This window comes from Scyliorhinus canicula, chromosome 8 (genome assembly GCF_902713615.1).
Source record: "Scyliorhinus canicula chromosome 8, sScyCan1.1, whole genome shotgun sequence".
Classification (NCBI taxonomy): domain Eukaryota; kingdom Metazoa; phylum Chordata; class Chondrichthyes; order Carcharhiniformes; family Scyliorhinidae; genus Scyliorhinus; species Scyliorhinus canicula.
The window spans coordinates 11,156,109-11,169,793 of NC_052153.1; the positions used below are offsets into that span (position 1 = coordinate 11,156,109).

Sequence of the window (13,685 nt, forward strand, 5' to 3'; positions counted from 1 at the left end):
ACCTTCCTTGGCCGTCAATTCCTGGGGGTGGGTGGGTCTTGAACCCAGTGTTTCTGACTCAGAGGCAGGTATACTTCCCCCTGGAGCCACAAGACCTGCGTCCTTGTTATCTACAGACTACAATGCTGCATAAGTTGGTTAGCTATTTCCAAATTGATCAGCAAATCCCTACTCTCGCAATTCTGTTTGGAAAAAAATGAGTCACATCACTCAGATATTGAAGGGTAAGGGAGCAACATCTCTGCTTTAAACGGCAACACAGTGGTTAGCACTGCTGCCTCACGGCACCGGGGACCCAGGTTCGATCCCGGCCCCTGGCAACTGACCGCGTGGAGTTTGCATATTCTCCCCGTGTCTGCGTGGGTCTCACCCCCACAACCCAAAGATGTGCAGGGTAGGTGGATTGGCTAAGCTAAAATTACCCCTTGATTGGGGGAAAAAAGAATTGGGTACTCTAAATTTATAAAACAAAAAAATAGTGGCTGACACGGTGGCACAGTGGTTAGCACTGTTGGCTCACAGCTCCAGGGTCCCAGGTTCAATTCCCGGCTTGAGTCACTGTCTGTGCGGAGTCTGCATATTCTCCCCGTGTCTGCGTGGGTTTCCTCCGGGTGCTCCAGTTCCCTCCCACAGTCCAAAGATGTGCAGGTTAGAGTGGATTGGCCATGTTAATTGCCCCTTTGTGTCCAAAAATGTTCGGTGGGGTTACTGAGTTACGGGGCTATAACGGAGGTGTGAGGTTCTGTAGGGTGCCCTTTCCAAGAGCTGGTGCAGACCTGATGGGCCGAATGGCCTCCTTCTGCACTGTAAATTCTATGATTCTATAACATCAACAGCAATAGACTGTAACAGATGTAATCGGGGTCTTTAACCTGCTCAAGCCCTTTAGATGGGCTCTTTGAGTGAGATTGTCCTTGTAGACCTTTTGACAAGTATAAAAAAAGGAAATAAAAAAATTAGATGCACGTATCCCTTACTCCCTGCTGCTGTGTGCTCAAACCACTTTGCTCCAAGGAATTGTGTCCGGAATGATGTCTATATATCATTTTTACCCCTCTCTTACAGATCCTGGGCGAAATTCTCCGCGGACCAACGTGACGCCCATTTCCGGCGGGAAAAAGCGGTGCCGATGACTCCGGCGTCAGGGCCTTCTTTTAAGCCGGTAATCTCCGTTCCCGAAAGGGCCAGCAGCGGAGTGACGCGATACGCGTCAGTTTCACCCGCTGCGGAAGTGGCGAAGTCCCGGCGTTTGTGTGGTGGGGAGAGAGAGACCCGGGTTGGGGGGGGGAGGGAGAGAGAGAACCGGGGTGGGGGGGGGGGGAGGAGGAAGAGAGACCCGGCGTTGGGGGGGGGGGGGGGGGAAGAGAGACCCGGCGTTGGGGGGGGGGGGGGGGAGAGAGACCCGGCGTTGGGGGGGGGGGGAGGAGGAAGAGAGACCCGGCGTTGGGGGGGGGGGGGGGGGGGGGGGGAAGAGAGACCGGCGTTGGGGGGGGGGGGGGGGGAAGAGAGACCGGGGTTGGGGGGGGAGGAGGAAGAGAGACCCGGCGTTGGGGGGGAAGAGAGACCCGGCGTTGGGGGGGGGGGGGGGGGAGAGAGAGAGACCCGGCGTTGGGGGGGGGGGCGAGGAAGAGAGACCCGGCGTTGGGGGGGGGGGGGGGAAGAGAGACCGGCGGGTTGGGGGGGGGGGGGGGGGGGAAGAGAGACCCGGCGTTGGGGGGGGGGGGGAGGAAGAGAGACCCGGCGTTGGGGGGGGGGGGGGGGGAGGAGAGAGACCGGGTGGGGGGGGGGAGGAGGAAGAGAGCCCGGCGTTGGGGGGGGGGGGGGAAGAAGAGAGACCCGGCGTGGGGGGGGGGAGGAAGAGAGACCCGGCGTTGGGGGGGGGGGGGGGGAAGAAGAGAGACCCGGCGTTGGGGGGGGGGGGGGGGGAAGAGAGACCGGCGGTGGGGGGGGGGGGAGGAGGAAGAGAGACCGGCGTTGGGGGGGGGGAGGAAGAGAGACCGGCGTTGGGGGGGGGGAGGAGAAGAGAGACCGGCGTTGGGGGGGGGGGAGGAGAGAGACCGGCGTTGGGGGGGGGGGGGAGGAGGGAGGGAGGAGGAAGAGAGACCCGGCGTTGGGGGGGGGGGGGGAGGAGGAAGAGAGACCGGCGTTTGGGGGGGGGGGGGAGGAGGAAGAGAGACCCGGCGTTTGGGGGGGGGGAGGAGAAAGAGAGACCCGGCGTTGGGGGGGGGGGAGGAGGAAGAGAGACCCGGCGTTTGGGGGGGGGGGGAGAGGAGGAAGAGAGACCCGGCGTTTGGGGGGGGGGAGGAGAAGAGAGACCCGGCGTTGGGGGGGGGGGGGGGGGGGGGGGAGGGGGGAGGGAGGAGGAAGAGAGACCCGGCGTTTGGGGGGGGGGGGGGGTTTGCGGAGTTGAGAGGGGGAGAGGGAGGGGGGGGAGGGGGTTGCGGAGTGAGAGGGGGAGAGGGAGGGAGGAGAGGGGGAGAGGGAGGGAGGGAGAGGGGGAGAGAGGGAGGGAGAGGGGGAGAGGGAGGGAGGGAGGGAGGGAGGGGAGCGGTTGCGGCGTTGAGAGGAGAGGAGAGGGGGGTTACCTGCGTTGAGAGGAGATGGGGGGAGGGGGTTGCGGCGTTGAGAGGAGGGAGGGAGGGGGTTGCGGCGTTGAGTTGAGAGGAGAGGAGAGGGGGGTTACCTGCGTTGAGAAGAGAGGGGGGGTACCGGCGTTGAGAGAGGGGGGGAGGCGTTGGAGGGGGTAGGGATGGTGAGGGGGGGTTGGGGTAGGGGGCAGCGGCGTGCAGAGGGGGGGGGCGACGGATGACCGGGGCCAACGCACCGTCGCCCCCTCTGCACGCCGCTGCCCACTACCCCAACCCCCCCTCACCACCCCTACCCCCTCCAACGCCCCTACCCCCCTCACCACCCCTACCCCCTCACCACCCCTACCCCCTCCAACGCCCCTACAATCCTCCCCACCCCTCCCCCCCTTCCCACCACCCTTACCCCCCTCCCCACTACACCTACCCCCCACCAACGCAGCCCCCCTCTCTCTCAACGCCGGTACCCCCCCTCTCAACGCCGCACCCCCCCCCCCCCCACTAACGGAGGAAGGAAGGGGGGGAGGAGGAAGGAAGGGGGGAGGAGGAAGGAGGGGGGGAGGAGGAAAGAAGGGGGGGGAGGAGGAAGGAAGGGGAGGAGGAGGAGGAAGGAAGGGGGGAGGAGGAAGGAAGGGAGGGAGGAGGAAGGAAGGGGGGGAGGAGGAAGGAAGGGGGGGAGGAGGAAGGAAGGGGGGGAGGAGGAAGGAAGGGGGGGAGGAGGAAGGAAGGGGGGAGGAGGAAGGAAGGGGGGAGGAGGAAGGAAGGGGGGAGGAGGAAGGAAGGAGGGGAGGAGGAAGGAAGGGGGGGAGGAGGAGAGGGGGGGGGGTGTGTGGGTACCGGCCTTCAGAGGGAGGGGGGGGGGGTGTGTGGGTACCGGCAGTCAGAGGGAGGGGGGGGGGGTGTGTGTGGGTACCGGCCGTCAGAGGGAGGGAGGTGTGGGTACCGGCCTTCAGAGGGAGGGGGGCGGGGTGTGTGTACCGGCGTTGAGAGGAGGGGGGGGGGGGGGGGGGCCCGTGGCCACGTCGGCGGGACTTCGGCCCATCCGGGCCGGAGATTTGTTGAAAGAAAAATATAATGACATCCCGCCGGCGCCAGCTGTTTTCAGAGGCTGCCGGCGGGATTTGCACAACGCCGGTTTTTGGCCGGTCGGAGAATAAAAACCCGGTGGGAGCGGGATTAACACTGCTGCCGGCCGATTCTCCAACCCTGCGTGGGGTCGGAGAATTTCGCCCCCTGTTTGTGTTGCTGAATCACGCCTTCTTTATTCTTTGATGGGATGTCACCGGCAAGACCAGTATTTGTTGCCCATCCCTAATTGTCCTTGGAATGACAGTCCTGTTCGGCCATTTAAGAGTCATTGAATTTACAGTGCAGAAGGAGGCCATTCGGCCCATCGAGTGACCTTGGCGCGTACAAGCAGTCAACCACACTGCAGTGGGTCTGGACTCACATGTAGGCCGGACCGGGTAAGGAGGGCAGATCTCGTTACCTGAGGGACATTAGTGAACCAGATGGGTTTTTACACATCTTAAATTAGCCTGGGCCTCTGGATTACTAGCCCAGTGACATTACCGTGACGGCAGCATCTCGCCGGAATTCATTGAAGGGCTTTGAGCATCGTAAGGAAGGTCAGCATTTATCGTGCGTACGCCGTTGTTCTTGAGAAGTTGCCGAAGGGCCTTCTTTAGAACAGCACCATCTTTACGCACAGCAATGCCCCATTAACAACAACATGCATTTATATAGCCACCTTATTACAGCAAATGCTCACTTCACGTGAGCGACTATCAAACAAAAGTTGACACGGAGCCGCATAAGGCGATATTAGGAGCGTTGTCTGGTCAAGGAGGAAGGTTCCAAGGCGGATATTATAGGAATTGGACGGAGCGGCGAGGTGGAAAGATTTAGAGCGCACATTGAGCATTTTATTGGCCGAGGCAGCTGAAGGCTCGATCGCCAATGGTGGAGTGAACGAAATTGGGGGTGCACAGAGCTTGCAGACCTCTCAAGAGGTTGTCGGGCTGGATGCGAATAACGAGATAGGGAGGACCAAGGCCGGGCAGGGATCTGGAAACCAGCGTAAGAAATTTGAAAATCGAGGAGTGCCTGTCCGGGATCCAAATGTAGGTTGGCGAGCGCATGGACATTGGGTAGAACGAGCTTGGTGCGTACCAGCAGCAGAGCGTTGGATGAACTGGAGCTCGTGGAGGTTGGAAGAAGGGAGGCCGGCCTGGAGAGTCAAGCCTGGAGGGGTAACAGAAACATGGAAGATCTTCGTTCTCTCTTATTTTAGCACCTATATGAAAGAACTGTTTCTGCCCAGTTTATAGTACAGGGTAAATCCCACAGCAACGCTAAAGCAACTGCGCAGGAAACACTGTTTGAAAGCTGAAATGGACCACAAATGCTTTGCAATGGAAGGAATGCAGGAACAGAGGAGAAAGGTGAATGTGGTTGACAAGATCAATTAGAGTTCATGACGAGGCTTTGGAAGACAAGAAGTGATCGCCAGTACACAGGGATTTAGGAGGAGCGTGGAGGAGTCATCAACCTTGGAATAATGACAATATAATATACTACAAGAATTTAACCAATGGGGGAAGATGCTCGCTAGTCAATTAGGCCAAGCTGATCCTCTACCTTGACTCCTCATTGCTGCCTTATTCCCGTACCTCTTCATTTACTTCCCTATCAATACCAGGCCAGAGTTTTCCAGCCCTCCTCCCCCGCGACATGTTTCACCCCCGCTGGAGGCGGCTTGTTATTGGCCGCCGGTGGGACCCTTCAGTCCTGCCGAAGCCTCGGGCCCAGCAACCTGCGGCGGGGGGGGGGGGGGGGGGGTCTGCTTCGGCCGGACCGGAAAATCCCGTCGGCGGGAAAGGCTGGAAAATCCTCACCCTTAGCCTGGAAAATACTCCATAACCGAGCATTCGCAACTCCCTGGGCTAAAGAATCCCAAAGATTGGCCAGCCTTCTGATGATATTATGATATTAAAAGGTTACAAAATAGTTAAAGATTATCCCTCGGTGCAAACACTGTAGCATTTCGTTTTTTGATTTTGGAAACACTGATGCGCAATTCTAAGGGTTAATCAGCCGGTCTGTTTAATGCAGACCGCTTCGCTTTAAGAGGGATAATGTACAAGTACAACTGCAATCCCCCATCTACGCCACAGACAAGCTTACATCCCTGCTAACCCAGCCTGTCTTAAACCCTGTATGAAATGCCTGCTTACCTCCATCAGGAGCGGAGAAGCCCTGTGAAGAGAGAAGACAATGTAAGTATAATGAACATGCTAATTCAGGTCGAGCACGCAATGATTGAAGGCACCTTCCCCGGCTACAAGATTAAAATCGGCGCCACTGCTGAGATCGGATTTCTAGGTTTCCACTGCGAATGTTGTAAAGCACGATAACTCCACACAGACGGTCGGACTCCACACAGACCTGAGCAGTGGAGCATCAGTGCGTAAACGTCACATGATTGCACATTATCACTCGGAACGACAAGCACTCTACAGCCTTTTAAAAGGGAGTGAAGATTGAATGCTTTTTAAAAACAAATGATAAATGGGAATGTTCCTATTCCGAACCGATGGTGGCCTCGATCCATCAACCGACATTCAACACAGATTTGTGTAGCTTTGAAAGAAATGTCATACAATTGTTTCCATTCCTGCTTTGGGGGGGGGGGTGGGAGCGACACTGTTGTATTTTGGTGGGGTCCACTTGGTGAGGATGAAAGGTCACCCATGAGCTGCAGGAACATTCCCGGCAATGACAATTGCTCTGCCAATAGCTATTAACGGGATCCCTAAAGACAAGGGCAGCAACACAGAAAGGGGCTGGAAGTCACGCCGCTGCCAAACAGAACTCTGGCCAAACCCCATGCTGAGTGCTACCCCCAGGTTTGGGGGCAATACCTCAGGAAGGATGCACTGGTCATGGAGAGGGTGCAGCACTAAAGCCAAAAGAGTTATATGATGCGGGCAAACTGCCCCGGACTAGCCTTATATTCCTTGCATATGATAGATGAAAGGAGTGATTTAATTGAGATGGTCAAAGGAGTTGACGGAAGAAGCGTTTTCTTCTGGCAGGAGAAGGAAGAGAAGCCTTAACATTATAGCTAGGTCATTCACAGGAAGCAATTCCTTACAAAGGGAAGTGAAAATATCGAACTCCACCCCGCCCCAGTCAACTGGAAAAGTTAAAACTGAGATTGAAAGATCTATCTTAGGCCAGAATACAATGCGGCATGGAACCGTACAGCTAACTGTGGGTTCTGAATGGCAGAACAGGCTCGAGGGGCTGAATGGCCTCTTTCTGTTCCCACGTTCCTACAATTCAACACCCAAGCCCGGTGGAGTTTATTCTTTTCGGAAACAATTGCCGCTGCTTCAGACTGTTCAAGCTGAATGCAACGTTTGACTCGAGGCCGATCAGATTGTGGTTTAGTCCCTGACTGAAGATCTTGCATTTATGTAGCACCTTGAACGTAGCATAGCCCACGCACTTCACAGGTGCCTCACCAAACAAAACTTGACACTGCGTCACATGAGGAGCTATTAGGACGGCTGACTTAAAGCTTGGCCGAAGAGGTGGGTTTCCACGAAGCATCTTACAGGAGGGGAGAGGGGCGGAGAGGGAGAGAGGGGCGGAGGGGAGAGAGAGGCGGAGAGGGAGAGAGGGGCGGGAGAGGGAGAGAGGGGGCGAGAGAGAGCGAGAGGGGGCGGAGAGGGAGAGAGGGCGGGGAGAGCGAGAGGGGGCGGAGAGGGAGAGAGGGGCAGAGAGCGGGGAGGGGCGGAGAGGGAGAGGGCGGAGAGGGAGAGAGGGGAGGAGAGCGAGAGGGGGCAGAGAGGGAAAGAGGGGCGGAGAGGGAGAGGGGGCGGAGAGGGAGAGAGGGGCGGAGAGGGAGAGAGGGGGCGGAGAGGGGGAAGGGGCGGAGGGGAGGGGGAGGAGAGCGAGAGGGGGCGGAGAGGGAGAGAGAGAGGGGCGGAGAGGGAGAGCGAGAGGGGCGGAGAGGGAGAGAGGGGCGGAGAGGGAGAGAGGGGCGGAGAGGAGAGAGAGGGGCGGAGAGGGAGAGCGGGGCGGAGAGGGAGAGGGGGCGGAGAGCGAGAAGGGGCGGAGAGGGAGAGGGGCGGAGAGGGAGAGAGGGGCGGAGAGGGAGAGGGGGCGGAGAGCGAGAAGGGGCGGGAGAGGGAGAGAGGGGCGGAGAGGGCGGAGAGGGGCGGAGAGGGAGAGAGGGGCGGAGAGCGAGAGCGGGGTGGAGAGCGAGGGAGGGGCGGAGAGGAACAGAGGGGCGGAGAGCGAGAGCGGGGCGGAGAGGGAGAGAGGGGCGGAGAGGGAGAGAGGGGCGGAGAGGGAGAGAGGGGCGGAGAGCGAGAGAGGTACGGGGGAGGGAATTCCAGAGTTTAGGACACAGCAATTGGGGGCAGATGATGGAACGGTGAAAATTGGGAATGCAAAAGAGGCTAGCACTGGAGGAGCACAGGGATCTCAGAGGGTTGTAGGATTGGAGTGAGTTACAGTGAGAGAGGCATGTGCGATCATACAGCTTGGCTGTGCTAATAATGAGCTTGTCTCCATCTCAACAGCGGACAAAGTAGATGCCCGTACTGGGATCACTAATTCCAGGAACTCCGGGGAAGAGTCCTATTGGGCTCGAAACGTTAACTTTGTTTCTCTCTCCACAGATGCTGCCAGACCTGTTGAGTTTGCCCAGCATGTTCTGTTTGTATTTCGCATCCAGGGCATCTGCAGTATTTAGATTTAATTTAAGTGAAGCAGAGTGTGCTTCAAAATGGAGCTGCCCTCTCTCCAACTCATTTAAAGTTTAAAATTTTTAAAATAGGATTTACATGAACTGCCATTGGGCAGGAAAAAGATTTACCCTTCTCCCCCTCCCCCATGGGGGTAAGGGGCTGCTGCAACGCCCAGGAAGGCAGGGCAGGCCTCGAGTGATGGACACACTCAACCCCCCACCCCACCCCCGCATGTCCAGTCTGTCACCTGGAGGCAGTCCCCAAGACCTAACACGTCCTCTGGGAATGTAGAGGCTGACTGGGAATTTATTTGGTTCAATAGGCCCTTAACGAGTTGCGTCAGCTGCCTTCGTTCTTCCCCATCCCCCACCAATCCCACCTTAATGCCCAAGGAGCTGGATGGAGCCAGGGAACGTCTCAAACAGACACGCGTGAACCAGCTGAGCTTTTGCAACACACAGATAGTTTTATAGTCACCAGCCATGAGATTATATGGAACTTCTCCCTAACAGTAACAGTTGGCGACTCTGGTAGGACTGCACCTCAGCCGGAGCCAAGACCTCGGGAGGAGGCACTTGACAAAAGGCAAGATTCTGTTATGAATGGCCTTGCCTCTTCCTAGCTCTGTAACCCCTTCCCCTCCTACAATCCCACATTCTGGCTTCCCGTGCACCCGGGATTCCTGTCGCTCCACCGTTGGGAGGCTGTGCCTTCCGCTGCCTGAGGCCTAGACTCTGGAATTCCCTCTCTAAATTGTTCTGCTGTGTGGTAGGGGTTCGGGGATTGTCTAGTCCTCCAAAGGTATGCTGCTCAAGCTCACTGTCTTTATAAACAGGACTATTTATCTAAGTAGATAAGAACTAGGAGTCGGCAACTCAGCCCCTCGAGCCTGCACCGCCACTCAATACGTTTGTGACTGATCTCATCTTGGCCTCAACTCCACCTTCCTATGCTGCTGCTCATAACCCTTCATTCCGCTACTAATTAAAGAGCCACGTATCTCCTCCTTAGTGTTCCGGCATCCACTGCACTCTGGATAGAGAATTCCACAGATTCACGACCCTTTGAGTGAAGTAGTTCCTCCTCAGGTCTGTTTTAAATCTGCCACCACTTTGCCTAAAATTATTTGCAGCAAGTATCTACATAGTTGGGCCCTCCACACGATTTAAGAGCTTCTACTCTCATCAAGATCTCTATTACTCAGTAATGTGGACTGCCATCACTTTAGTGTTTGACGTCAACCCTTTACTGCACATAAACCTTTCCGCCTCACTACCTCCTTCCCTCCTTAAGGCACTCCTTAAAACCGGCCGCTTAGACCATGCTTTTGGTCAATTGTCCTGATATCTCCTGATGTAACTTGGCATCATATTGCTTTCCCATGACCGCTCCTGTGAAGAGCCTTGTGACGTTTTGATACAACAACAGCAACAATCTATGCCTGTATAGTTCCTTTAATGTCCCTCAGTGCTTCAGTGAGGAATTGTAACCCTTAGGGTACACATTAGGGTAGATGACCAAAACCTGGGAAGGAGGTAGGCTCGAAGGAGCATCCTGAAGACACGCTGCGGGATTCTCCCTCGGCGGGATCCTCCGCTTCGCCGGAAGTGCGCCCACGCCCGCGGGTTTCCTGACGGAGTGGGATGGCCACAATGGGAAGCCCCATTGGCCGGTTGCTGGAATGGAGGATCCCGTTGCCGGCTGGGACGCACCACGCCGGAAAAGGATCAAGACAAAAGATGGAAAATTATAGGCCAATTAGCCTAACCTCGGTTGTTGGTAAAATTCTAGAATCGATCGTTAAGGATGAGATTTCTAGGGCAGCACGGTGGCCTAGTGGTTAGCACAACCGCCTCACGGCGCTGAGGTCCCAGGTTCGATCCCGGCTCTGGGTCACTGTCCGTGTGGAGTTTGCACATTCTCCCCGTGTCTGCGTGGGTTTCGCCCCCACAACCCAAAAATGTGCAGAGTAGGTGGATTGGCCACGCTAAATTGCCCCTTAATAGAAAAAATAATTGGGTAATCTAAATTTAAAAAAAAAGAAAAAAAAAAAAAAAGAAAAAAAAAAAAAAAAAAGGATGAGATTTCTAAATTCTTGGAAGAACAGGGTCGGATTAGAACAAGTCAACATGGATTTAGTAAGGGGAGGTCGTGCCTGACGAACCTGTTAGAATTCTTTGAGGAGGTGACAAGTAGGTTAGACCAGGGAAACCCAGTGGATGTGGTCTATCTGGATTTCCAAAAGGCCTTTGATAAGGTGCCACACAGGAGGCTGCTGAGTAAGGTGAGGGCCCATGGTGTTCGAGGTGAGCTACTGGCATGGGTTGAGGATTGGCTGACTGACAGAAGGCAGAGAGTTGGGATAAAAGGTTCTTTTTCGGAATGGCAGCCGGTGACCAGCGGTGTCCCACAGGGTTCAGTGTTGGGGCCGCAGCTGTTCACCATATATATTAATGATCTGGATGAAGGGACTGGGGGCATTCTAGCGAAGTTTGCCGATGATACGAAGTTAGGTGGTCAGGCAGGTAGTGCTGAGGAAGTGGGGAGGCTGCAGAAGGATCTAGACAGTTTGGGAGAGTGGTGCAGGAAATGGCTGATGCAATTCAACGTGAGAAAATGTGAGGTCTTGCACTTTGGAAAAAAGAATCCGAGCATAGACTACTTTCTAAACGTTGAGAAAATTCATAATGCCAAAGTACAAAGGGATCTGGGAGTGCTAGTCGAGGATTCCCTAAAGGTAAACATGCAGGTTGAATCCGTGATTAAGAAAGCGAATGCAATGTTGTCATTCATCTCAAGAGGGTTGGAATATAAAAGCAGCGATGTGCTACTGTGCCTTTATAAGGCTCTGGTTAGGCCCCATTTGGAGTACTGTGTCCAGTTTTGGGCCCCACATCTCAGGAAGGACATACTGGCACTGGAGCATGTCCAGCGGAGATTCACACGGATGATCCCTGGAATGGCGGGTCTAACATATGAGGAACGGCTGAGGATCCTGGGATTGTATTCATTGGAGTTTAGAAGGTTAAGGGGAGATCTAATAGAAACTTACAAGATAATACATGGCTTAGAAAGGGTGGACGCAAAGAAACTGTTTCCGTTAGGCGAGGAGACGAGGACCCGTGGGCACAGCCTTAGAATTAGAGGGGGTAAATTCAGAACAGAAATGCGGAGACATTTCTTCAGCCAGAGAGTGGTGGGCCTGTGGAATTCATTGCCGTGGAGTGCAATGGAGGCCGGGACGCTAAATGGCTTCAAGGCAGAGATAGATAAATTCTTGATGTCGCGAGGAATTAAGGGCTATGGGGAGAATGCTGGTAGGTGGAGTTGAAATGCCCATCAGCCATGATTGAATGGCGGAGTGGACTCGATGGGCCGAATGGCCTTTCTTCCACTCCTATGTCTTATGGTCTTAAAACAGGGCTGGCAGGACGGAGAATCCCACCCACTATGTAAATGCAAGGAGTTGTTGTTGAGTGAACTTGTACAATATTCCCTACACTAGTGCGAACCGGTTTAAAATCTGTATGTGTTACAATCCCCGGGGATTTAGCACAAGTGTAAAAGGTTGAAAAATAAGACCTCTGATTCCACTATCGAGATGTTACTTTGCAGGTAGCGGGGATCTGGACCACCGATATCCACGTCAGAAAATTAAAACTCATGGCGGTGATTTGGAATGGTTGCTATCTAGCTTCAATCTACAATGTAATTTGCTGTTATGAAAGTACGTGGGCCTAACGGGGCAATTGCCTCCAGTGCTCAGGCATATACCTGACATGGACATTACTGAACCTGGCTGTATTTCTGGGTTCACGTTTGCCTCTGGCTAGGGTGGGATCTTCCGGTCTCGCCGAGGGAAATGCGGTGGGTCTTCCGCCGTTGTGACCGGCGAGCAATGCAGTGCCGGGTGCAGTGCAAGGGGAAGCGCCCGGGGCGGGGGTGGGCGGGGTGGGGGGGGGGGGGGCTGGTGTACTTACCTTTGAGGCCCTGGTGGGTCCCCTTCGCTTGGTACCCATTTTTAAAAACATGCTGTAGACCCCCCCTTCCCCCCCCCCCCCCCCCCCCCGATGTGACATTGGAGACCCGGCTCGTGAAATAAACCCCCCTTCGGCCGACTTGTGCACCCTGTATCACCACCCCACAGTGCCTCCAGCTCTGCATAATGTCCCCCCCCCCCGCCCGCGGACTTTGCTAATGCCCAACTGGCACCCAGGTGGCACTGCCAAGATGCCAGGCTGGCACTGTCGAGATATGCAAGGCTGGTGGTGCCAGGGTGCCCAGCTGGTACCAGCTGTGGCAGGGTACCACTCTGCCCGAAGGGCATGCACCTGTGGGCGTCCGATCCCCTGGGAGACCCCCATGACTGCCGTTCCGTTTGGTCCCCGTTTCTGGAGACCAGTGCTCAACGCCGCCCGACCGAGGACTTTGAGGCATTTGCGATAAACCCCACACCTCGGCAATCTTCCCATTAAACTGAGACGAGCTGTCTCGCCCACAGTGGACGGGGTATACATCACATCGTCTCGCGAGATCCCGTTAGATCCTGTGAGGCGATGCGAGCCGGGTAGATCCCAGGATGGGGTCTCCCACCTTCTATCGGCCACGCTGTGCCGCGGCGAGCTGCTTTTCGGGCGCAGTGTGGCCATTCGATTGCGCCCTTAGGGTTTCTTTCAGCACTGGGGAGCTGAACTCGGAGATCGGGCCGCCATTTTGAAAGGGTGTCCCGATCTCGAAATGAGCTTGTGCGTCCCCCACCCCCCCACACTCGGGCAATATCACTAGCCACACCCCCCCCCCCCCCCCAAGTGAGTACACCCCACCATGAGGTCTGTGGGAGCGCCCTCTTCAGGCCCTCCCCTCCCACACCCCTTCACAGACCCCTCTCCAGGGCCTGCACCCATCACACTCCTAAGCTCCCAGACGTCCCTCCTTACCTGTCCTGCACACCCCCACCCTTCATACCCTCTGTCCACCCTCCTTTCATGGGCATGGCCCCCCTCGGGTCCTGGCCCTTGGCAGTGCCACCCTGGCACCTTGATATCCTTTCACTGCCACTGTGGCACCCTGGCAGCACTCCTGACAGCTTGGCAATGCCACCCGGGCACCTTGGCAGCACTCCTGACAGCTTGGCAATGCCACCCGGGCACCTTGGCAATGCCACCCGGGCACCTTGGCAATGCCACCCGGGCACCGTGGCAGTGCCACCTGGGCACCTTGGCAATGCCACCCGGGCACCTTGGCAGTGCCACGGTTATAGTGCAAAAGTGCCAGCTGGGCAGTGCCAAGGTCCCCATGTTCCAGGGGGAGGGTCATGGGGGAACCCTGCACTATCCCT

General features: G+C 56.1%; 1 protein-coding gene across 4 annotated transcripts in view; it reads right to left on the reverse strand.

Annotated features, from left to right (window-relative positions):
- Positions 1–13,685, reverse strand: part of LOC119970129 (paralemmin-2-like) — a 446,039-nt gene that overhangs the window by 231,471 nt on the left and 200,883 nt on the right. For 3 of the 4 annotated variants that reach the window (XM_038804197.1, XM_038804199.1, XM_038804201.1), the window contains one exon: positions 5,822–5,843. In XM_038804197.1, coding sequence (XP_038660125.1) covers positions 5,822–5,843 — 22 coding nt within the window. Of the gene's footprint in view, positions 1–5,821; positions 5,844–6,032; positions 6,143–13,685 lie in introns of those variants that run through there. The other variant, XM_038804200.1, reaches the window with a different exon arrangement.